Consider the following 27,132-nt stretch of genomic DNA (forward strand, 5'->3'; position numbering starts at 1 on the left):
CCCTCGTTACCGTTACAGGAGTTTTGGTTCCAAGCTAGGTCTGTTTACCCTGAAATTTCCAAAAGGGCTGTAAGACATCTGTTGCCATTTCCCACTACATATCTGTGCGAGACAACATTTTCTCATCTTTTACACATGAAAAACAGATATAGGAACAGACTTAACGTGGAGCCAGACTACGTCTGAAATTATCCAGTTTTGATCCTGACATTCGAAAGTTGACGTCTGAAAAACAGCACCAGCCATCACATTAGGTGAGTATTAAATTCACAATATTACGCCTAATTGATATGTTCGTAATCTTCCGAATATCTCCATTTATAACAGTATTTTATTGTCATAAATGACACATTTAGTGTTGTAAAATTTTAAGTTACTGCTTCATTTTTATGATATGTACTCGTAAAATTTAAAAATTTCCATTTTGGGTTTTATGGGGGCCGCGGTGAATTAACATTCGGTACAGGGGGTCCGCGGCATCAAAAAGGTTGGGAAACACTGGTTTAGACCATTCTGGATAGCAAATTTGTCAGACAAATGTTTACCTATACAGACTACACTATACGTTTCGTTTAAACACATTTTAATCAGCCTAACTAGTTTCATGTATACCCCAAACTCTATCAGAATAGTGTACAATACTTCCCTCCTAACTGAATCGTAGGCTTTCTTGAAGTCTATGATTAGCTGATGTACTGTCTCATCATACTCCCATTTTTTCTCCAATATCTGACGAATGCAAAAATCTGATCTGTAGTTGATCTGTTACGTCGAAACCCACACTGATGATCCCCAATAATTTCATCTATATATGAACTTAACCTTGAAAGAAAAATATTGGACAAAATTTTGTTGATAGCAGTGATATCCCCCGATAATTACTACAGTCAGTGTTATCACCCTTCTTGTGAACTGGTACAATAATAGATTCCTTCCACTGACAAGGCAATTTTTCCTTATGCCAAATAGAAGTAATTTGATTCTGGATCTTAGAACGTAATATTTCGCCTCCTGCTTGAGTAGGTTCTGCCGGAATTTGATCACTACCTGGCGATTTATACCGTTTCAATTTTGCAATAGCATTTTCAACCTCAAAAGGGCTAGGATCAGGTATTAACGGCTAAGCTGTATCGATTTCTGTCTGCCTAACATCACTGACCCTATGTACATTCAATAACTGAGAGAAGTAGTTCCTCCACCTTTTCAAATTGTTGTGGGAATCTGCATGCAGATCACCATTCTCATCCTTCACTAAGTTACTGCTAAGCTGGTAACCCTTCTTAAAGTCATTCATTCCTCTATACTGTAGAAGTTTCTAATGTTCTTGTTGTTACTGTTCATTGCAAGCTCATCAATTTTGTCTTTCAGATATTCCTTCTTTTTGTTCCTGAAACGCCTGCTGGTTTCACGTCTTATATTGTTCAGATTATCCCCATTTAACTCGCTTGGATCCTGTAACCATGGCAATTTGGCCTGCTTTCTTTGATCTAATAATTCTGGAGCATCCTTCATCGAACCATGTCTTATGCTTCTTCGGTTCATAATAACCTAGACTCTCTTTGGCAGACATTTTTGTATTATCTCTAATAGTTTCCCAAGNAAGTAAATTTATGGGTGTTACGATGTGGGAACATTGTACTTTTGACAGTAAGATTTTTTGATGTGGCAAAGTTTACAACTCTAACTCCATTATCATTACTAATTTCATGCAAACTCTCATTCCCAATAGTCCCACTCCACTAGTATTAAAAAAACTCTTAGGTCATAATATTTTCCTCGGTCTTCTGCTTTCTGACACTTATAATTAATGTCCCTCCCTTCAAGTAAGTGAAGTTTCAGAGCTATATACCCGAACTCGCAAAATCTGTTATATCTGGTATGTACGTATATACATACACATATTTTGATCTTTAATGATTTGAAAATTAGAAAAGCTTGCAATAGTTTTCAATTCAGTACTAAGCATTTCTAGAATTCATTCTAATTTCATCAAGAAAATGCAGTTACCAATTGCACTGACTTTAAACATTCCACAGAGCAATCACAGTTTATACTACAGTCACGGTACGACCATGACGAAGCCACAGTACTGGATTCAAACACATCTCACGGAAAGTGTTGAATTCCCAATAATCAGCTCAAATTACGTTTTGACATTCGCTTGGAGATTAACACTGAATAGGCTTTTGTAATTAGCAATTAACTCTCGAAATCTCATTATATATCCATACATTTATTGTCTGTTGATAACAACATTAATCTGCTGATTGGCAGTATAGCTGCAGACTGAGGCTGGAAAGGGGCTTCGATGTCCCAATATGAAAATTAATTCGTACCTACTTTTGTATCAAGTAATATTATCAAAACTCATTTAATAATACAAGGCTATGCAGGTTGGGATTACAACATGTCATCTGTGAACACACAAACCATAGTTCCAATCGTGCACTAAATATGACCATAAAGCACATTCCTGGATACGAAGTAGGGCCAATATGTAGGCAAAGGTAAAGTCGTCCCTGTGCTTAATTAATTAAGCACCACGCCATGAAGGTGCATGGGAAAATGGATGTATAGATCCACGTTTCCTTGATCTTGGCACTAGTTGGAGGTGAGTGGTCGGCTTCACGCCCCTGCCTCTTTACCCCTCGTACCCATTGGATAGGAGGCTGGGTGGGCCCCAGAGCCGGTCTGGACGACTTGGAGAAGAGAAAATGCATATATTTCTTCAATTAAATTCCGTTTGGAAAAGTCGGCTGCTGCAGATGCCTTCGAATGTTCATAATTAATCAAACAGCTCGCAATTGGACAAGGTCAATTAAGTCTGCCTCCTTTCAACGAGTTTCTTAAGATCCATCTTGGTATACCCGTATCCATCCGCAGTCCACGTTACACCCCCTTCCAAGAGGTTTTCTTCCAGCCACAATTCTGTACATATCTCTGACAAATCCCACCCGAACTACAGGGAATATTTTTACTGCGTGGACCGGGTCCAGGGCTCTGCACTTCACGGCGGACGGTGTGCCACTTACCGCGAGGAGCATACGAATTCTGCAAATGAATCAGCATGCCTGAGGGCCGACAACATTCGGCATTAAGTAATTACGATTCACAGATCACAGGAAGTGTTTAAAGTGTCGTCCTCTCTACACGCAGATATTTTTCGCAATTGTTTCATTAAAAAACACAGGTACAATCCAGACACAAATTTTCCCTGGATGGCTTCAACAATTGTGTTGCTGTTCTTGCACTAGTCTTTGACACTCCAGTCTCTTGAGCTAGGCGTTTCAGTGATGTTCTAGGTGTATGTTCAAGTCTGTCCCCTATGTCATGTAACTTCTCCTCAGTAAGCACTCGACACTTATGTTTTTGTTTCTTGTCTACTAGGAGTCCCATTGTTCTACGTTTATTCACCAAATTACGAATTGTTTGTCTGCTTGGAACTCTTTTATCACGAAATTTACGTCGAAATTCTAGCACATTTTCTAGCAGATCTGTACTTCACATGGATCACATACAGAAGCACATGTCGCTCTAAAGTATACAGCACCACGATATACCACACCGCTGGGTAACTGTAACTGAGAACAAATGGCGAATGGAGCTGATAACTGCTGCCTACTGCTGACATAACATAAACTCCCACGCTGAACCGCATTGCTCGCCGTGTAACATAATGCCGTCAAACGGTCCACAAGTTCATTACTTCCTTCCATTCCAAACGCTATCGGTCATCATTGGAAAAAACTGTATGCGCCTCGCAGTAAGCGGCGCACCGGCCGCCGTGAAGCGCAGAGCCATGGCCCCGGTCCGCACAGTAAAAATATTCCCTGTACATGTCCTATCTAGCATAATCAAATACGTGTGTACCGCAGCATAAGATGCGGGACTGTATTATGAAGTTTCTTGGCGGAATTATATCCACTTTCCATTTACGTCATTTCTCTCAGTTCCGAATATTCTCCTTATCACACTGCTTACAGTTTACTTTATTTTCTACAAAAGGAGATTGCAGAGTTATAACCCTTTTAAGTACTGTATTATCATACATAATATATAAAATTCAGTTCGTACCTCACAGGAAACAACTTACGTCTCCGCTACAATGACCAACAGGTCAATACAGTTTAGGAGAAAATAATGTTGTGTATTGTGAGAACCATACAAAACAAGAAAATACACCATGTGGGCAGAATGTAGAAGTTCCGTATTCAAGCAGGTGGTACATATATAAAAGCTGAGCTTTAATGTGTTACCTTTTCATGTATCGACGTAACTTTTAAACCTATGCAACTTTAAAGTAAACTTTTCCGTAGAATGTAAAAAACGAAAACTTGGCGAATATGCGAAAATATCAATCTAGAACGCCGTTTAACGGCGATAACTAATAAACCCATTGATCTCCCTATCTATCTACGGCTTTACAGCCCTTGTGGACCATAGCCGATTTTTCAGTTTCTTAATCGTATACACAATCGGTAGGACTTTTTGGATGCCGGAGCAGCTCGGCGCAAGGCCGCTACCTACGCACAGAACACACAGACTCAGGATAAACGCATACAGATATCCATGCCTAGAGTGAGATTCGAACCCATGATCCCAGTGTCTGAGCGGGCGAAGACGGTTCATACCTTAGAACACGGGGCCACGGTGATCGGCGACCCACTGGATCTAGGGATATGAAATTTTGTATAAAAGTATAATTACAAGCATTTATCAATTACATATGACACAGGCGTACTATCTGTAAGCCAGTAATTAAAAATATGAGAAGCGCTGTGAAACAGTTCCAAAAATGAGGCGGCTACGGCGACAACAGTCTAAGGATTAACTCAACTGAGCAGAACAGAAGCATTCTGAAGAAAGTACGACAGATTTTGCGACTATCAATGCAAGCGCCCAACAAGCTAACCCATGACATTGTTTTACTGTAAAAGTAAGCCCACATTACTTAAATATGACTTTGGCATCATACGTTATACAGAACTGGAAGCATGCGCAATAAAAGATTAGGTTTCAAGAGTTCTCACCGGTGCTCCTCGCCCAACAAGAAAAACGGAAGTTTCATCATGAATCTGTTTTGGAAGTTTGAAGAACTGATGAATGTCAACATACGTCGGGCCATCAGCCTAGCGTTACTTTCCCCCGATAAGAGAAGAACAGACGAGGTCTGCATGCAATATTACTACTGTAATAGCCACACAGATTACAACGGCTGCTGAGTCAGATGACAGAAACATGAGGCGCGAGTAGCGGCACACTCTTTGGCACTCACTTGACAAACTTAAAGAAAAAAATAATTTACAGCCAACTTTGAGTCACAGTCTGGTTCCTGGTCAAATACTATGCAGCTCAGAAACATTAGCCCACGGTGCATACCAACTACACAGGTTATGATGAATTTGAGGTTCTTACAGCGACATTTATGAAGAGTTCTATCTTCTAGGACATATTGCCGTGTAGTCCGTTAAAAGTCTACAGACGTTTCGGAGGATATGTAGCTCCCATCTTGAGGGTCGAAGAATGGGGCAAGCAAGAAACCAGCAAGTCACTACTAGGCGTTATATCCTAAAACATAGAGATCTATTCATGTTATGTAAGATTTCAGGTTTTCATGGCGGTGACTATGAAGAAAGCATTAATACACTATTTGCACCTGCTCACACTGGTTCTTCGCTTGCAGATTTCCTTGTTTTTCCTTCTACCCTGAAGATGGAGGCGACACGTTCCTTCGAAACGTCGGTTAACACAATATGTACACGGCGCCACGTCCCAGAAGACTGCTTTCTTCATATTCATGTTATGTTTAACTGCAGCATCTAACGTAGCTAACATTAGTACAAATAAATATCCCCTATTCAGTTCAGTTTGTGTGAAGAACAGAAGAACTGGAAGAAACAAAGAACGAAAAGAAAGAAAGACCCAGAAAGAAAGACAGAAATAAATAAAAAAACATGGAAGGAGAAGGAGAAGAGAAAATAAAGGATTCACTGACCCGAAGACGTCAGGATGCAGTAAAGTCTAACTCTTAATACCAAAAATCAGATTATTTACAGCGCTCTCAAGTGCCACCACATCTCAAGATGAACTACTATTTAATACTGTTTAGTTTTGCCAGTCCAATGAAACGTAACAACTAGATCAATTGGCCGGAAGAACAGGATTCGATTCTCGGTAATGCCAATGGAATCATTTCTTCGCCACTGTGTGAAGCACGGCCCTGAGGCCCCTGAAAACTTACGACCAGAAAGATATATTTCACAGTGCCAAAAATTTCTCTGGTGGACAGTTATAATATTGTGACGTAGAGACCCATTGCTAGGCAACGACTCGGTAAACATTTTCGCGGGAGCCAAAGCGTGCAACAATAGGAAGTACACTGCTAAACAACGGATCAGTAAACACGCCCAAAACAATACGGGGCAACAGAAGACGGTGTTTTTTGTGGGGTGTGCCCGGAGAATATATAACGGGAAGTTCCAAGGGAGCCGTCAGTTGTTGTCAAAAGCTGAGAAAGTTCAGTTGAAGAAGAGTTAATTTGAGTTACTTGCTGTCGAGAATTGGGTCGAGTTTTGGAGATGGCTGTCGAAGGTGTTTGAGAAGAAATGACAAGAAATGAATTATGCGGTGCAAAGGAGACTTCACATGAGATTTGAAGTGACAGTGAGACTGTTATAAATCCGTTGCCAGGATACGACTAGTGAAGACTGCGAACTATAGTGAGTGTGTAACGGTGAACTATGTGTGTAGATCAGAGATAGTTCTGTATTACCAGTAGTCCCGAACTGTAAATGTATAAGGAGCAATAAATCCAACCATCTAACCAAAACCCGTCTTACAAGTCAGGCAGAAAGCAAGTGGCAATACAAAGTAAATCAGGCGAGAGAATGGGTTGAAGTATATGTTATCTCTGTTCCACAAACATCAACTACCACTGGGCACTAACAAATAATCTTTCGATAATAAGTATGGTTCTTGGATTCTAAACGCTTTGGGTACGATGACCCCCGTTAGGGAGGCTTCGCCGCTCCTTCCTTGCTGATGTATGTGGCTGAACCACAGATCTCCGTCCAGTGCTGCCATGCAAACGCGTGAAGCTTTACCTACATGTGAGTTATTAGAAAGCATAAACTTTACAGTATGTTCCAGAGCAGTAACGAAATTTATCCAGTCGACGACATGAGGAAGCCCAAAAATTTGAGATTTCCGGCTAGTTTACTGTATAGCTGGGTAAACAAACACTTACGGAATTAAAATTCAAACTACGGCAGTTAGAAATGTCAATTTATTTGATGCCAAAAAAAAACTCGACGCACCAATTTACATTCTCAGCTTAAGGCATGGGTCCAACAGTCTCAATTAGTCGCTCGTTCTGCAATACTATGCAACTGCTGAGGTTACGTAACTTCGAATGGGATATGATACTGTGATAATGAGCATGGAAGGCATTCGATGTGGACGCGATCCAATTGAAAACTATTTCATGGTGGAGTCTCGAGGCTGAGAGAATCTACGGCCATCTAAAATCAGAACTGCTTCCCGACGGCTGCACGATTTGCTGCGCCAGCCAATTCAGTCGATCGCTATTTCGACACTGACTATACTATTTATACACACTCGTGGGCGCGCAATGATTACTAGAGGACTAACCCCTTGCCTCGTTGTCCTGTGCCTGCACCGATGAAAAGTAGCTCGGAAGTGATGTTCTTGGTCCCCATGATAAGTATCTTGCACGTGTAATGGGACATGCAGACTTGTTCTTATGGGAATATAAATTTACACGATGTTGCTGCAAGAGCACTTTACCGAGGAAGGTCGACAACATTCTTTCAAAATGTAATTTTAAATCAAAATATTATCATTACTCATGGGTCCCTGAGGGGTGGGGCTTTAAATTTCATATTTGTTGCAAGCTTTTGGGATTGTTGCGAAGTGTAGCGACATGACAAAAGAAGGGGTAAAGCTGGAAAACTGTGGAAGGAGAAGTTGAGATACGCGTAAACAGACTGCGTGCTTGGAAACCAAACGCGGGAAGAAGAATAAGCCTATTAACAATGCCCCTGCTGCTGACAGCATAATGGAAAATGGTGGTATGCATAACTCGCACTTTAAATCGTTGAATGGGAAATTAAAACGCTCTACATAGTTCTCAACGCACAATACACTCGCCAACGGAAAGTGTCTAACAAAATGAAAGCATTTCTCATATTTCTATACAAGCAAGACGAAGCAACAGGCGGACGGAGATACCCAGACGAACAAAATATTCACTTATCTTAAGCAATCCTGAAGTTCACTGAGATGTTCACAAGAGGCCACCACTGGACCGCCGTCTGAACCAGATGAATAATTCATTAAATCCTTCAATCAATATCCAATTTTTCTTGAGGTGTATTGTAATATAATCTTCCCATCTTCGAGTATATCTAGTCCTCCCACCCAGCACCTTCCCAACGGAAATTTGCCTTGTATTTCTCATCTCCATGCGCGTTACATGTCCCGCCCAGCTCATCTTCAGTTCAGCAACAGCAGTAGGGGGTGATCAGAATAAACTGCAGCGAATCACAGTGGCCGCGCGGTCTAAGGCATGAACAGTCTTCGCCCACTCGAACACTGGGATCGTGGGTTTGAATCCCACTGAGGCATGGTTATCTGTATGCGTTTATTCTGTGTTTGTGTTTTTCTGCGTGTATGTGGCGGCCTTGCGACGGGCTGATCCTCCGTCCAAGGAGCCCTACCGAGTATATATAGACTAAGAAAGCGAAAAAGCGGCCAAGGTCCGAAAGGGCTGTAGAGCCATAGAAAGATTGAATTACGAAACCCCTACGTATCTAACTTCCCAAATTATCCTGTTACTTCCCTCCTTCCACAGCACTGAGTTCTCAGCCACCCTCAAACACTTCTCTTTCTCCAGAGCAAGAGGCCAAGATTTGCAAACAAGCAGAACAGCGCGTAAAGTTCTAGCTGTGTATGGTGCTCTTTAAATGAAATCTACTACATAAGAAATGATTTGAGAATTCGAGTTCTGAATGCGGGCGTACATGATAATCAGGTCATGGTCACAGAACTTGTACACAGAACACAGAGACTCACTTGTTTGGTTCCTGAAGCCCACTTAAGGGCGCGCTGCAGTCGCGCCACCTTGCTCACGTCCACGGTGACCACTGATTCCTCCATCTCTTTCTAGCAGCGGGGAATTATCACCAGAAAGTTATCAGGTCCGTAATTTCTCGCCATGCCCAAACATTGTGTTGCTAAAAGTCCCATCACAACGGCCACGTCAGGCACCTCTTCAGGCCTATCACAACATTTTACATTAAAGGCGCAGACGAACACTTACATAAAATCTTCCATTTTTGGCCAGTAATCTGTGTTTCAAAAGACGACAAGAGTGCCTTTGCACGCACTAAAATACCATTAAGATATGCAAGACAACTGTTCTATATAGAAGCAGCTTCTGCAATCAAAATATTTCTGGGGNGGAATGCAAAGCGGACGAATATGCAATCACACTGACATTACTGAACGACCTTCAGTCATATACAGGAGTAGACGGAGTCTAACGAGACAACAGCAGAACGATTAAACACCGTTAGTTTAAAATTATGGGAAAGGAACCCTTAGTGGTGTAGTATCAATGGGATCGTCTACAGGGGCAGGAAAACTATGAAAATCGTTCCATGGCTGAGATTCAAGTGGAGCAGAGTTTTCAACCTCCTTCAACTTACGGCACGACGAATAAGGCGCTACTCTTGTCAAGGTACACCATGAATTTTTAAGGACAGATTTTATCATTAAGAAACGAGTAATAAGATTGTGTTTAAAATTTTCATTTCATGCATCCTTTTGTGTTATTATATACACTTTCTTTATTAGAGTCCGTCGCAGCACAATACAATGGTCAAGGCTAAAATTAGCTTGGCTACATGTTTCGGCTCATAAGGCCATCATCAGGCAAACACATGATCACCATATTCACACACTGTTGCACTGCAATTGCGATAGTAAAGCTGGATACTTGAGAATACGTACATTATAAAATACATGGTATAAAAGGACAATGAACTATAAACTTATAAAAACGAAAGTTATGACATAAAATAAGGTTAATTCATGTGATATTCCATACCATCAAGTCAGTTGTTGCAATCTTCCTATATTCCCGCGGACATAATGGTATATTCAGGCTTGTATACATGTAATAAACTGCTTGGAGGCCCGTGGTATAGATGTAATATAGTTTTGACGTTAATTGTTTAGTCGGTGCCTCACCTTACAGTGTATTTGTCAGTTCTGTAGGGAATATAGATCGCAACTAGTTGTCTTTAATAAGTTTATAGTTCACTGTACTTTTGTACCATGTATTTTATAATCTATTATCAAGTATCCTGCTTTACCATCGCAATTGCAGTGCAACAGTGTGAATATGGTGATCGTGTGTTTGCCTGATGGCTTTATGAGACGAAACATGCAGCCAAGCTAATTTTAGCCTTGATCTGTATATTGTTGTGTTCTGACGGACTTTAATAAAGAAACTGTGTTTAGAACTTCAGCGTCTGTAATTCTAATCATTGAGTTATTTTTAATAATATTATTAATCATGGATTTTGACGATTTTATATTTCTCAATTTGTTCTCCCTTCTTTTTGAGCGTTCACCAAACTGCCGCGGCACATCTGCAGACAGTTCGCGTCACACCAGTGTGCCACAGCACACAGGCTGAAAATCGCTGCAGTAGAGGGTCTCTAGAACGTAAGAAACACGAAGACAGCCATGAGCTAAACCGCGTAGCGACGGATGGGAAGACAGATAGTTTTCATATAAAACTCCGGAACTGTAATGAAAGCTCTACCACACGTGACAGCGATAGGTCGTGTTAGGAGGAAGCGAAACAAAAAGTCTCGTAGAACATTAGTAGCGGCACATTTAGAAAGAGCAGTTCGTATTATTGAAATAAACAACCAGAAGGGCTTCCCATTCACGATAGCTACAGCGAACTTCGTTAGTCATGTAGAGCATAGACAATCTGGACAGTTGATGTAGGCCTAATCGTCTAGTACTGCACTTGTAGTTAAAAATGTTGTGCCTGTAACATTCATGTGATATTGGCGAAATAACAAAATATTCTCACAAAATATGTCCATTGTCTTTAGGACGCGACACTGCGTTCCAGAACACTATACACCAGCCCCTTATTCTGCTAATGACCAATTAACGAAATTTCTGTATGAGTAATGAGTAGTCACTGCAGCGAACACACGCCAAGTCGTGTATAATCCAGTTCTTCACACCAACCCCCGTATAACAATAAATCCTCGTCTTTGTACTGTATTTTGTTTACTTGGAGCATTAGCACCTTCGGCGTGTCAAAATATGAAACCATCACTAATTCCAAGAGCTCAGTCACACTCGTATTGTAGTTCTGGAACTATAGATGAGAACTGAATTTTATACTGGAGTAAAGAAGAGAAGGTAGCCATCTCTTTCCGTCTCCATCCATAAAGAATGCCGTAAACCAACCTCTCATCACCACCCACCAAACATACATGCCATACTTTCCACATTTGTGCACAGGGCGAGAGCTCGGCGTGATCAAGACGGCCTTTATTGCGGAGCTGACGTTCCTGCGAGACATTTTCAGGCAAAACGGTTGCCCAGCCCAACGAAAAGCCAGATTCCGTCGCTTTCCTGCCTTATGTGTCGGGTCGATATTCACTCGCATCAGCAGGATGCTATTTCGGCACAAGATCAAGGGTGTGGACCTCCCTCCCAGGAAAATGTCTGGTTTCCTTCGGTCGGTCAAGGACGGTCTGGTACAGAAGAAGCCAGGAGTATACAGCATCAGCCGTGAGTGCGGTCAGACCTACACTGGGCAGACGGGCCATTCAATTCACACCAGGTTGAAGGAACACCAGCGACATATCCGTCTAGAATATCCGGACAGGTCGGCCGTCCACGGAGCACAGTATCAACTTGGGGCACCGCACCCAGCTACATCACACAGCCACCCTCTCCACCAGACGCAGATACATGGATCGTATCAGCAGGGAGTGGAGAGGAGCACAGGAACAACTTGGGGCACCGCACCCAGCTACACCACACCACCACCCTCTCGACCAGACCCTGATATACGGATCGTATCAGCAGGGAGTGGAGAGGAGCACAGGAACAACTTGGGGCACCGCACCCAGCTACACCACACCACCACCCTCTCGACCAGACCCTGATATACGGATCGTATCAGCAGGGAGTGGAGAGGAGCACAGGAACAACTTGGGGCACCGCACCCAGCTACACCACACCACCACCCTCTCGACCAGACCCTGATATACGGATCGTATCAGCAGGGAGTGGAGAGGAGCACAGGAACAACTTGGGGCACCGCACCCAGCTACACCACACCACCACCCTCTCGACCAGACCCTGATATACGGATCGTATCAGCAGGGAGTGGAGAGGAGCACAGGAACAACTTGGGGCACCGCACCCAGCTACACCACACCACCACCCTCTCGACCAGACCCTGATATACGGATCGTATCAGCAGGGAGTGGAGAGGAGCACAGGAACAACTTGGGGCACCGCACCCAGCTACACCACACCACCACCCTCTCGACCAGACCCTGATATACGGATCGTATCAGCAGGGAGTGGAGAGGAGCACAGGAACAACTTGGGGCACCGCACCCAGCTACACCACACCACCACCCTCTCGACCAGACCCTGATATACGGATCGTATCAGCAGGGAGTGGAGAGGAGCACAGGAACAACTTGGGGCACCGCACCCAGCTACACCACACCACCACCCTCTCGACCAGACCCTGATATACGGATCGTATCAGCAGGGAGTGGAGAGGAGCACAGGAACAACTTGGGGCACCGCACCCAGCTACACCACACCACCACCCTCTCGACCAGACCCTGATATACGGATCGTATCAGCAGGGAGTGGAGAGGGGCACAGTAACAACTTGGGGCACCGCATGCAGCTACATCACACAGCCACCCTCTCCACCAGACCCAGATACATGGATCGTATCAGCAGGGAGTGGAGAGGGGCACAGTAACAACTTGGGGCACCGCACCCAGCTACACCACACCACCACCCTCTCCACCAGACCCTGATATACGGATCGTATCATCAGGGAGGCGATCGAAATTGAGTTCTATCCCAACAACATGAACATGGTGGGTGGCTTCTGTCTGAGCAAGTCCTGAAAACCTCTCATCTGCTCCATGAAAGGTCGTAGGAAGCCTTCACCGCATGAAAGTAGATCTGGGTTCTCCGCGGGGGCACGCAGGTCCGTGCAGGGCAAAAAATATCCCTCTCCTGGTACTCACCAGCCTCCATCTTGATGTCTCATCTTACTTCCGCTACCTATGCTCCCTCATCTCGCACCGCATGCCTGCGACTCACTCACTTAAACTCTACCCCTTATATGTCGGTTCCTGTCAAACACACCCTTACGCTTTTCCTGTCTTTTTCCTAGACTAGCAAAACCGTCCTTCTTCAGGGCGAACAAAACTCTTGTTCTGTTCTTCTACTCGTTCGCTCGGTGGTTGTGTGAGAGCCCAGATTTTCATTCTATCGCAAAGCGAACCAATGGGAACTGAGCTCCACTCTTCCATTTACCTCCTGCTTACTATATAAACTGAAATTTCGGGCTACTCGATTGTTGTGCCTGCCACCTGCTTTCACGCTGGTGTCTCGCTCGACTTATTCGACACTAAAGATGGGGGCTATATTCTTCCGAATCCTCTGCTGATATTCAAGGACTACACGGCTTTGTATACCAGATGATAGTACCCTTCATAACAACCGCTATGAGAACCTCAAATCCTACGTGTTTAATTTGAGTGACACCGAATCCGAACGTTCTACCCAGCCAACACAAAACCCCACCACTGGGTACAATTCTGAACTAGTTTCATTAACCTGCATTATTTGCCTAAGACCCGCCTTAATAATGTAACCTCCCATTTCCATCCTAATGTTTCAAGAGGTCGCTTTTCAAGACCTCTCCACACTAAAATTGTCTATGCATTACTTGTTTCCCATATCCGATCTGCATGTTTGTCCTATCGTAGCATCTTAGATTTTACATTCTTAACGATACTAGGTCTGCACAAATAACAATGTTGCCCTTTATGTAATATCTCAAATTTATCACTTACTTCAACCCTCTAAAACTGAACATTTTCTTGGTCACTTGTGATTTCTGTACTCTCAAAGTTAAGTAACTATGGAATGTTTCACAAAAATAACTGACAACGCATTGGCTTGAATAATGTGTTGAACTCAGGTCACTATCTCAGTAACGATCCCTGGATCAATGGGAAATCTATATCCGTTTAACAAAATTCTCGCTTCACGAACGCCCTTCAATGACGAAGCTCTGCTTCATGTGAGGTGCCCCACAGGATGGACATAATCTTTACTCGTCCTAAAGCAACTCATTTTCACTCGACGTTACATCGTCTCGATCAAGAGAGCGCCTTGAAAGGACAAACTTAATTCTCACGCACGAAATCTCGGATAATGGATACCAAGAAGTCTATCGTCTGGGAAACAATTTCGTGTAGTCCGCTCAGTCAATCGATATTTCGGATGAACATATCGTCTCCATCTTCAGGTTCGAAGAGTAAGCCAAGCAAGAGCTCTGTTACTGATTGCTTCATTGTGTTTTTTTACCTGGGCTTGCTCTTAGAATCTGAATATGGGGGCCATGTATTCCTCCGAAACGTCGTTTAATTTACACCGGACTGCATGGCGTTATGACAAAGTTCTTTTTTCGCAATCGCCGCTGTGAGAACCTCAAATCTAAGATACAAGAGATATCTAATGCATTAGATACGTTTACGGTCTTATGTTGCAGTACTTACGGGGTAACTGTACTACACCCACTGTGATGTCTCGTTCGAATTCAAAGCCCAAATTCTTTTTCGCTGTCGAATGCACAGAAAGAGTAGAGGAACAGAAATGGGAGTGTAGGACGTGCAGCCGCACTTCGAGTGAATACTAGCGATTGGCTACCGTGAGTAGTCACGTGTCTTACATCGCTGTGGCTTTGAATCTGAAGAAGTTAATGTGAGATCTTTTCTAAAAAAAAAAATGTTGAAGTCAGAAAGGAAGAATAAGAGGCAGAGTGAGAATACTACGCAAGAGAATACGTGTAACGTGAGATATTTACGCAAAGATTTAAGTGTCAGCGCAAGATTTTTGAGCAAAAACATGTTAATATGATGTTACAAAGTAATAAGCCCTGAAGAAGAAAACTTTAAGCGAGAAAACGTGTTCATTCCGAAGTCCTATTCCGGCAGGGGCAATGATTTTTCTCTGCACCACTTCAGTATCCAGACTGGATTTAAACCTGACCAGTTTCGTACATAAAATTTGTCGGGAGGGGGGATCACTGTATTCTCAGAGCCTGGAACGTATAAAATTCACACATTCTGCTTCCAAGAATGTCATTACAATCACTATGGCTCTCGCTTTACTGTCCACTGAAAGTTTAATTTGTTGTCGCTTGTAAGCCCTTGAAAACCCTTTGGTTGCCCAAGTTTTTGTAAACTTAGGCTTGCAGCCTTAAGAAAGCCCTTTCAGACTGAACTTTCCAAAGACGAAGCTTAAAGATCAAAGTGACGACTTCATGACTCCATAACTTCACTCACGCTAATCTGATATTGTAACTACATATGTAGTTAAGACTGCATACACAAAGACTCTGATTACAGAGGTTATACTACTCTTATTGAGAACAATGAGACAGACAGAGGTCATTCACTTTGGGGGCCCGCTGTAATCCTCTACTTGACACATATTCTGGTTCATTTCCTTCACTATCCGACGGACTGTGGAGCCCATGCAGACGTTACAAGATCAAGCGATCCAATAAAAAATGAAAGTGCACCAGGGAGATCTCCCAGAGAGAAATCAAACTTTCCGTGAATTCAGCTGTAAGAACGACGGTTAATAAGTTACTACAAAGAAGGACAAGCTTCAGTCATAATCCGCCAAACTTTAAACTGATTGAGAAAAGTTTTAATAAGTGGAATTAATAAGAGCAGAAAATTGAAAGAGAAGGTTTCCTTCGCTCAGAACTGCAAGTTTTTTTATTGTCAAAATTCCTGCGAAATTAAATAAAAGCCGTGTATCGTTTGAGTCATCATTACTTAGCTTCTCATAACGCTAAATATTAGCAAGAGACAAGGTTTTCTGTTCACGTTCCATTAGGACTTCCTTGAAAAGTTGTTACTCATCTAGTTATGAAATGTTTCACTTTAATGGAACACGAATATTCATTACAGTGTTCACAAGAGCCTTTCACTGAGCAAGTGAATCAAATCCCCACTTTCACATTTCACTTTTATATCAATTTTTATGTTATTCTCCCAACTACGCCTCTGTCCATTCATCCATACAAAGAAAATTAATAAAACCGCGGCATATTTTGTTTGAATATAACGAAACAGGAAAAAAAGATTCTGCGCTCAACAGCAGCACGAATGTCAAGGGTGTTGTGCCTATATTCGCCTATGAGAGCAAAGGAAACCAACGAATATACTGAGGCAGATTAACCTAACTACACCAGAAGTGTCTGGTTGCGTTAACTCGATCTGTTACAAGGCCTCGGCACAAGTTTCGTAACCTCTGACATATACAAGAGAAATTCCTACAGCAATATATTCCATGGTTTGTTTACATTCAAAATTGTGTGGTGGAGTGCTTCCAAATGGCCACGTGGCTGCATATTATTTTTAGAATGTCCGTCTATGAGTTCGCCCAAATAAACTTAATTCTCACTGGACAGGTAGACGAAACGTGGTGCAGGAACCTCCCACTATTAACTATTACGCAGAAATGAAATTTGAGCCTTGTCTCTTAGCAGTACGGACAATTGGACGAAAACAACGGCCTTATCGATATTGTGACATGAAGGCTGAAAGCCGGTATTGTGGAGACCGACCAGGTGTCCATTGCTGAACAGCGGTTCGGAAATCACGTTCCCGCTACAACAAATCGCAACGAACGAGTCGTTGCCAGGTAGCAAGTAGCTAAACACATGATTGCCGTGAAAAACAAAGCAGAATAACAGAGGAATTGTTTTAGATGTATCAGCTGCAACGGATAACACAGAAAAACAGACAAGAATTAAATGTTCGACATGGTGACTTATATTCGGGCCGCATTGCACGTTATGAAAGGGAGTTCATTCGTGCATTCAAGGCAGAGATTCTTTATAGAGCATTCCTCAGACAGACGTCGCTAAGGAGGAGGTATGTGTGAGTTCTTATAATTGAATCTAACTGTAAAGAAGTGGCAATAAATCCAGAACCCATTATTATTAGTCACGCAAACCTCTATACGTGACAGTATGTATAACTCTGACAAAACTGGGTACAGTTAACCTGCGTTGAAAGTTGTTTCCACGTATGATTTTTCGGCCACGTCATTTCATGAGCGCTGTCAACCAATAAATTTGGAAATGCCGCTACTGAGCTTTTCAACTATCCCTATCCAGAGTCAGATCAATCCAGACCATAATATCACATCCTATCTCTCTAAGATCCATTTTAATATTGTCCACCACCTAAGTCTTGGTCTTCCTAGTGGTTCTTTTCCTTCTGACCTTCCCACCAATATCTTATATGCACTCCTCTTGTTCCCCATTCGCGCTACACGCCCTGCCCATCTTACCCTCCTTGATCATACTTCTTATACTTGGAGTAGAGTACAAATTTTTATGTCTTTATACAGCAGATGAGAAGACAAAAGGTTCTGGACTGAATGGTAGCAAGCATTACCCGAATTCAATCTCCTCTTAATTTCCTCCTGAATCAGGTTTTGATTTGTTATAATAGTTCCCGAATATCTGAACTGTGCCAAATTTTCAAAACGTCTATTAGCTGTCTTTACGTCGTGATTCTGCCCTCCATTCCGGTGACGAGACAGTAACATATACTTAGTTTTCTCTGTGTTTACTTCTAGACCAACCTCTTTACTTGCGTCAATTAAAGTTTGTGTGTTTTTCTTTATGGTATCTACATTATCACCCAGTAGATTCACATCATCAGCGTAGACCAACAGCTGATGTGTCCCGTTTAATTCCAGTCCCACCTGGTTTCCCTGGACCTTCCTAATTGCATATTCTAAGGCAAAGTTGAAAAGCAGTGGCGATAAAGCATTTCCTTGATTTAGACCATTCTGGATACAAAAACTATCAGACATATCTTAACCTATATGGACTTTGCTATATGTTTCGTTTAAACACATTTTAATCAGCCTAACTAGTTTCATGAGTATCCCAAACTCTATGAGAATACTGTACAACACTTTTCTCCTAACCGAATCATAGGCTTTCTTCAAGTCTATGAATAGCTGATGTACTGTGAGCTATTCAAGGTGACCGACTAAATCGCTGGCCTAGGTCTGATTCTAACACAATTCAATGCAGTTGTTCTACAATAAAATGTGAATCTGAACCACAGCAGTGAATCAGTAGTACCAACAGACGTAGATGATATACAGAAAATTCTAAACTGATTCTCTCTGAATTCGTACAGTTGTCCAACACTACACTAACACTGCATTATAAACTGTCAAGGCAATTTGCTTAAGAGCCACACCTATTTATCAAAGTGGTGTTAACAGAAAGAAATGAATGCACTGTTGTGACTGAACACGTTTCCATGCGCGTCCTATAGAGCGGCCTCATTTTGCACTGCGTGATGTAGACAACCGAGGTTAACACACGGAGACGAAATAAAGAGCTCACAAAGAGTGTCGCAAGTTACAAGAGGAGGAAACGAAAGGATTTAAAACACAAGCACACCAACAGATTAACCACAAAAAAATATCAACTGGAAACTAAAAGAGATGTTGTGCAGAACGACCGAACTTTCACTCGAGAGCAGTCGGAGGCACAGGCAGACGCGAACGAACGGTCTGGCTGGCAACTAAGTTCGGGGTGAATGCAAGTAAATTTAGATACCACGTGACTTCAAGGAACGCCTCAACAGCAGACAGATTGGAGGCGGGCCCTCTCCTGCAGCAAGAAGGTTGCGACGGAACGGACACTTCTACTACCGAGGACAAATTTCAATCTCCCCCATAGACTTCATTACTCTCTTGAAAGAACTTGTGATTCTCTGCCCGTTCGGCTTACACTGGTCCACTGAAAAGAAATTGACATCAAAATTTTATGAGTGTGAAGGCATACTAAACCTCCCAGTGTGGGAGGCGAGTGGTATGATGGAGCCGTAACGATCTAGACTTGTATCCGGAAGGTAACGGGTTCGATCACGGTCGTGTTGCCTGGTATCCTGAGACTTTTCGCAGTTCTCTGTCTCACCTGGCGATTTCGACGCGCATATCGCGGTGCAGATGTCCTGAATTCTGCTACAGAAGGAAGGGAAGAAAGAAAAAACGGAAGGCACGAAAAACAAATAAAAAATAAGAAAAGTACAGAAATGTAGCAGGTTAGAAATGCACAGGGTAACAGACATACACTATCACCGCCGACTTCACAATTTCTGCACCGCTGATCCATATCTGATACCGTCGAATTGAACCAATGGCGACACCCGTCACTTTGTCGATTGACGGAATTGTTCCAATTTCGTTTCGGGTAGATGAGAAAGAAAGGCACCGAATACCGCACTATGGATAACCATCTATGCCGACAAAACTGAAGGAACATGAAGAGGTCATCTTCACTTTCTCACTAAATCCTTGATTCGCGTAGTACAAACGAAGCTTTCTGCAGATTCGGAGATTATGTACTCGTAGTATTAAATAATATGGTGAGGTGATTATGAATGGTGAATAGCCAAGGATGCAGTACGAGCTACCGTGGTTTTTTTAAGGAATTACACTAGATTCTGTCTAGTTACAAAAGAAAGATGAAAAACATAACTCTTGTCAGAACAGCCCCCAGGTCATCGAATTCGAAGCAGGAACGTAACAATCACATTCGGTCCTTTAACTTCAATCCGGAAGAAACCAGTTCGTGGCTACTTGTGAGGTGGTGGGGGGGCGAGCGTCAGTCTGTGGGATTCAGAAGGGCATATTTTGAATATTCAGATAGCCTTTCATCCCGGAATACAGGGTTCCTAGACATGTATCACATGTCGTAATATGTTAACAGAGAATATTCCCTTTCATATGTTAATAAAGATGGCTGTCAATAGCAATGTACATGTAATGGGGAGGTCGGGTCCATCTGTCCGCAAGTTTTCATCTCCATCGTAATCGTGGACTGTGACTGTGTAATTTGTTCCTAAGTCCTCTAGTTGCAGCAGCGTCTGCATATTTTCTTCGCGAGTCCGGGATCCACTTGGTTTATTCAGGATTTTCGTTATATGGTGCCGATGTGGGTGCCGCCGTTAAGTTTTCCCAATAAACTCCGTTCAGTAGCCGAGAAATTGCGACGTTCGCAAAGTTTAGTCTATTTGTCTTTGTTCTGTACATGTGTCGCAGCCAATTCATTTTGATGGTCTTCAATTGCTGCGATAGTATTATCACGCATTCTGTTTTTAATGTCTATAGAACCCACGTCTCCAAAGCTGTCGAAATAACTGATAGCACGAGAGATCTGAACTCCATACTTCAAGTTGCCTACAGTCCTATCACAGCATCGTGATGACAAGTGGTTTCATCACCCATATGCTTATGGCTCATGGTGGTCTTCTAACACCCCCTTATCGTTCCCATTCCTCCCCTTTTGCCTCCTAATGCCCGCCAGGGGCTATCTGGGGTTGCGGCCGCCCAACCACACAAACAAGGTGGCAAGCACTGTGCGGTCTGCCGGCATGAGTGGAATACGTTAAACCACTCAATAAATAAAAGGATAGGACAATTCTCTGACATAAAAAGGAGTTCAACTTTACTATCAGTGTAACAATGAGCTGCCTATTGTTTGTAGACGATAAAGCAATAACTGTAAAATCGGAAACTGACCTATGAGAACAAAATATTTATTATTCCAAATAATAAGAGATTATAATGTTAAAATTTCGAAAGGGAAAATGAAAGCAATGGCATTTCGTGCGACAAAATGTAAGAAGAAGAATAATAATTGTATACAGAATCAAATAATTCGTACTACACGTACAGTCAGATATGCTTAAGAATGATGGCAGAATAAGAAAACTCATAAAATTACACATAATAAACGGCGAAATAAAAGAATCTTAAAAAATATTTGACACTTGAGGATACACAAAAGTCCCATTCTTTTATACGGACAGTTATACAAATAACGAAGGGACCGAAACTGACGATATGAGTTACATGAAATCAGTTGCAAGATTCAGGCTACACTCTCGGGGCCAGAAGAGGGGCGAAGTTGTCAAGAGACGAATTGTATGTTAAGAATAATACATAGAGGCAGAAGTTCAGAGTGCAGAAATAACGGCGTTAACATGGTGAAAGGGTATTCTACAGGGGATTCTGAAATATGGCCAAGGAAATACGAATGCCGGAAGATTTGTAAAAACAGATATTAATGGAGTACAAAGGATATTTCAAAGATGAAAGAAAAGGAAACTCAGCCTAATCCTTGAAGATCATGAAGAGAAACAGTAAATTTGTGGGAGAGAAGGAAGAAAGTGAAGTGGAGCCTAGAGACTGCAAACCACAGAATGGTCTTCTTACGAATCGGATCAATTTAATGAGCGACAGTAAAACAGAGGGGATCATTTACTCAATTGTTTCTTTGACGTTAATTACCAGTATATGCAGGTATTATAGATCAGATGTCGACATGTAAGTTCTGCCATTACTAAAGACGTCATTACATCAATGAATGTGCCAAGGAAGTACGTAGCTAAGCAACCAAACAAACAGCTGACGAACTAAACAACTGACTGACCAACTAAATAATTAATTAACAAAGAAAGTAACGATCCAGTTACAAGTAGGCCTACATCTGCAGCTGTGCAACAAAGTACAAAAATCTGATAACCAAGTACAGTAACCAACTGACCATCTATGTACGTAACTACTTAATCAACAAACCAAAAAGAAAAAAAAAAGACGCTTTTTTTCTTTTATAACCTGAACCTTCGTCTGCCCATAATTCATAGGGTAAAATTCATGTAAATAAATTTAAATTTACAATTCGTGTCTCTGAAAAGTCTTATTACAGAGTTAGTACCTTCAATATGTCTGTTCAAAAACAATACTTGTTCACAGCCCACTGGAAATGGAATGAAGCCCGTAAATTTACAACTTAATCCAGATTTCGGGGCATTCAGATGCGGTATGCCTGGTTAACATTGTCAAATAAATCGGCTGTTAACGGAAAAATTTGCTTTCACTCCAAATCATATCATAACCTATACGGAAACTTGTCTGCAAATCTGAGACACGTGGTTACGGCAGCCATGTTAGTGTTCACTACACTCCTCATGAAATCAGCAACTCGTAAGTCACACTGGCATTTCTAAGGAAACCATACAGCGTGCTAATTGTTACAACAATGAGGAATACCAAAAGGTTTGCGTCAGCAGCGAACATTCGCATAACCAGAAAGACACCTGCAGACGAAGTAACGGAACTACAGCACACCCCCTTTAGACAGTAGCCGCGCATTCCTAAAACTGGAGCATAGCGAGAAGACACAAAACAGAATCTTCGCGTTAACAGTGGCCGCGCATTCCTAAAACTGGAGCATAGCGAGAAGACACAAAACAGAATCTTCGCGTTAACAGTAGCCGCGCATTCCTAAAACTGGAGCATAGCGAGAAGACACAAACAGAATCTTCGCGTTAACAGTAGCCGCGCATTCCTAAAACTGGAGCATAGCGAGAAGACACAAAACAGAATCTTCGCGTTAACAATACGGACTAAGTTCCCGAGGGGCTATTCTTTAACAACAAAGTTGCTAACTATTTATTTCGGGTGTTTCGTAGTGAAATAAGATTGTAATATCATAGAAAACGTATTTAAGCGCATAAATGTGACATTAATAACAAGTTCATATTTAATAATCGAGTTTATTTATTACCTGCAATTTGGATTTGATGTTCTCAAAACGGTGACTAGGAAGAATTATATCGCAAAAGACAGAACTCTCTACATACTATAATACTGATATTTCTAAAAAAAGTTGGGAAGACTAATTAACTGCCTTGAATTAAATGAGACAGAAGTTTTATGGATTTTAATTGAAGTCATCAGTTTATATACAGAAGCGTTCTCCGATTCTTGGACATTATCTTTAATTTTTTAGACTGAGGGAGTTGAATTACAGCTCCTGATGTGTAATGTGCGCAATAGAAATACGCGAACATCACTGTTTGTATCTACACCGTGCCGCTAATGACGGGCGCATGCGTGATAATTTCGAAGTGACAGATCTGCGTAGATATCGGACCGCCGAAACAAGTTAGTAGCAGATCGAACCGTTCTTATGCAGGGCGCGCAGAGTAAATTGAGGATCTTCTCAAGCACGAATATATACAAAACGCGAAGGCCAGATATAACTGAATGAGAATCAGAATACGTACAGTGGATCTGGCGCAATTCATGACCCAGGAAAAATGACGTTTTACTACTGGAGGGAGGAAGTGAAACGATATATTAGCACTTCTGTACAATGGTATAGGCCTAATTCCAACATGGTTCTGGACAACCGAGGAATCGAGGTTCGATTCATGGCAGGGGTAAGAGACTTTTCTCTTCTCTATAATGTCATGACCGGGTTTGGCGCCCACGTAGCCTCCTGAATAACAGACACCGGGAGCTGCTTCCACTGGGGTAAGGTCCCGGTGGCATGAAGCTGACCACTCACCACCGTCTACTGTCGAAATTAAGAATCATGGAGCTGAATGTCCACTCCCCCATGCGTCTTCATGGTGTGGCGCTTAATTAAGACCTGGGATAAGTTTTCCTTTTTTTTTTTCTTCCTTGGCACTACAGCGCCAGTGGGCCTAGGCCTACTCCATGAACTTCTCCGTTCACTTCGGTTTTTCTAGATCTTAGACATGCGGTAGGACTCTTTGGGCGGGTGATCAGCTCGTCGCAAGGCCTCTACCTGTACACAAACACAGAGAAACGCACACACACAAACTAAACATCCATGCCCTGAGTGGGATTCGAACCCACGATCCCGGTTTCGAAGCGAGTGAAGACAGTACATGCCTTAGACCGCTCGGCTACCGTGACCGGCAAGTTTTCCTTTTACTGGAAGCAAATCTTCTTCTAACTCGACAGATTAGGCCCCCCGGTCTGTTCCCATGATAAACAGTTGGTAGGGATCCTTGGATGGGGAATCAGCCTGTTTTAAGGCTGACTGGAAGCAATTAAAACCGATAAAATGGATTAGCCTACTCAGATGAGAGGAATAAGGGAGAGAACATGAGCAGAGCGCTGTTACAGTTGCCTCCGTGACTAACCTGCAAGCAGTGAAGATCTATAGGGACGTGGAGGTAAAACAACTTCGGAGTAGGGAGTGTTGTCAATTTCACGACGTCTTATCTCTGTTTCTGGGTAACCCACTACAGGTTGGAGGGTCCAAGAATCATCCTGGATGTTGCCTCTAAGACAGAAATACATAACCCTTCCGGGAATCAAATCCCGGTAGTCTAGGCTGTAGCCTGTCACTTCACTGGCTGATGTACGAACCGCTGGAATGGTGTCTGAAATCAAAGCGACCAAGTTCACAAGTTCGGGTCTTCCCCGCTGTCACGTGACTGCATGGCCTCGCAGAGCGGGGATGATTACCTGTGTTGCAGGGATTGTTCCAGCTGCCGGTAATAAAGTCCATTACGTCCATTCTCAATTATAATTAACTTCCTGATTGGATTCCTACGCGCGCTAAATGCTGTAATTACACGTAGTTCTATCAGCATTGTTCGCAGTCGTCCCGAGGAATGTCAATTTCTCCGTTTATCGGTCGGCAGTGAAAGCACAGGCAACAGGGTACACTCACACACTTTGCGTTACCAACACCAGGCCTGAAAACTAACAAGAGGAATTCGATTCCTGCCAGCGGTACAATTTCTCTTCTGGCCTCTGCGTTCAGACCGTCTCTAGGGGCGAAGCTGCCTGCTGTCCAGTGAGCATCAGGAGCTTTTTCAGGGAGAAGAGGTGAGATCGGAAAGCTCATCTCTCGCTAACATTTAAAATGTGCGGAGCTGTACTTGCTTATGTACACGGGACACTTCACATTTTATGTTTATCGGTTTGCATTAAGTCCGAAGTCCACTTTAGATTATGATACTTGTACTAGACAAGACAGGAATATAATGATTACTCTCCTTTGGGATATGGCGTCTTGCAGCCTGGTACATCGTTACCAGTGTTTCGGAGGAAACTGCCGCCTCCACCTTCATGGTAAAGAAGTAAATTTCTTGCACTTCAACCCTGAAGATGGAGGCTACAAATATCCCCGAAACGTTTATGAAGACCTGCCATATTACACGACTTAAAATTCCCGAAGAAAGTTAATCTCATAGCCACGGTCGTGAGAAACTCAAATCTCGAAAAGACAGGAATAATTGCGGGGGCGCTGTCCAACCCACAGAACTAATTCCTCGAAACCGATTCCAGTTCTTCCTGGAACCAGTATAATTTGGGTCACCACAGAAACGTAGAACATAGCCTATCTGCACACAAGCCGCAAACACAAATTCAGAGTTATACTACTGTACAGTGGAAATGGTCCAGGGCAGTTTTCAAGGAAATAAGCCATTTAATCCTAATCTCAACCAGTTTAATTCATGTAAGTTTTGAGGCTTTCACGGCGGTGACTATGAAGAAAGCAGTCTTCTTGGATGTGGCACCGTGTAGATGTGTTGACCGACGTTTCGGAGGAACGTATCGCCTCCATCTTCAGGGTAGAAGGGAAAATAAGAAATCCGCAAGCAGCCTGCTTGTACCGGTTCTCACGGTCTCTTCGCTTGCGAATTTCTTATTTTTCTTCTATCCTGAAGATGGAGGCGATACGTTCCTCCGAAACGTCGGTTAACACCACATCTACATGGCGCCACATCCCAGAAGGCTGCTTTCTTCAGTATAATTCAGTCCACAACCTGACAGCCTAGCCCAGTGGTTACCATCTCTTTTTATTCTTATTCCTCCCCATGGATCCCATGAAGATTCCGCTTGCCACTCAAAGTGTTTTTATTAATTAATGATAATTATTGTTCACATTTCAATAACAAAATATTCAAATTTCTGAATATCCAGTAGATAACAATTACTAATAGAAACTTACACCTACTTGTTAAACGAGATGGCTGGTGTCGCCATACAGTTCATGGATCGAGTTACACATTCATGCTATTCCTCTATTCTGATTCTGCGCAGAACAGCTGGAATAGAAGCCTGCTGAAATATACTTTAATGTGGGGAACGGTACTATATATACTTCAGCAGGCCTATACTGGATGGCACTTCAGGGTACTTACTCCTTCTTCACGTGCAACCAGAAGTCTGACAAGTTCTGCTGAATGAAACTTCACCCTAACGAGGTGTCAAACGAAAGCTCAATCGTTTATACCTTTCACATCTATACTAAATGTAACCCTCATCCACTAGTTACAGGCAACAGGAAGAGGAAACTAATTCTCAAAACCGCTGTTCAAATTCTGTAAGCGCTAAATAAAAAGATTTCTTGAAATAGGTCGTTACCAGCCGCTGGAAGAAAATCACTGACTGCTGGAAACGATTCTGACCACAAGTCTAATTTCGTACTCATAACTTCCACTTTATCTTCAATTTAAAATGGGGCTGCATGCTCAAATATAGATGATTAAAACTGGAAAAAATATCACATAAATATGACACCATATGAAACCATGAAAAGTCATTCAAATATTCGCTTCATTGAAATGCGTCATTAGTAAGAAATACTTTTATTACACCACTCAAGCCGGTCACGATAGCCGAGCGGCCTAAGGCATGTACTGCCTTCGCTCGCTCGGAAGCCGGGATCGTGGGTTCGAATCCCACAAAAGGCATCGATGTTTGGTGTGTGTTTATTTTGTGTTTGTGCTGTCCTGTGTTTAGGTAGGGGCCTTGCGACGAGCTAATCGCACGTCCAAGGAGTCCTACCGTCTGTAAAAATGATCAGTGAAACTGAGAAATCAGCCCTATGCTCCAAAGTGGGAGGGAAGAGGAAAA

The 27,132-nt window shown here is 42.5% G+C and overlaps 1 protein-coding gene across 5 annotated transcripts in view; it reads right to left on the reverse strand.

Annotated features, from left to right (window-relative positions):
- The window catches only part of LOC111864750 (apoptosis-stimulating of p53 protein 1), a 367,739-nt gene that overhangs the window by 310,621 nt on the left and 29,986 nt on the right, over positions 1-27,132 (reverse strand). Inside the window, exons 1-2 of one of the 5 annotated variants that reach the window (XM_023852248.2) lie at positions 18,630-18,936; positions 9,094-9,298 (exon numbers count right to left, since the gene is read on the reverse strand). The exons of 1 other annotated variant lie outside the window; for it this stretch is intronic. In XM_023852248.2, coding sequence (XP_023708016.1) covers positions 9,094-9,177 — 84 coding nt within the window. In that variant the 5' untranslated portion in view covers positions 9,178-9,298; positions 18,630-18,936. Of the gene's footprint in view, positions 1-9,093; positions 9,385-14,885; positions 15,049-18,629; positions 18,937-27,132 lie in introns of those variants that run through there. 3 more of the 5 variants (XM_023852249.2, XM_033751567.1, XM_033751566.1) reach the window with 3 other exon arrangements.

This window comes from Cryptotermes secundus, unplaced genomic scaffold (genome assembly GCF_002891405.2).
Source record: "Cryptotermes secundus unplaced genomic scaffold, Csec_1.0 scaffold932, whole genome shotgun sequence".
Classification (NCBI taxonomy): Eukaryota; Metazoa; Arthropoda; class Insecta; order Blattodea; family Kalotermitidae; genus Cryptotermes; species Cryptotermes secundus.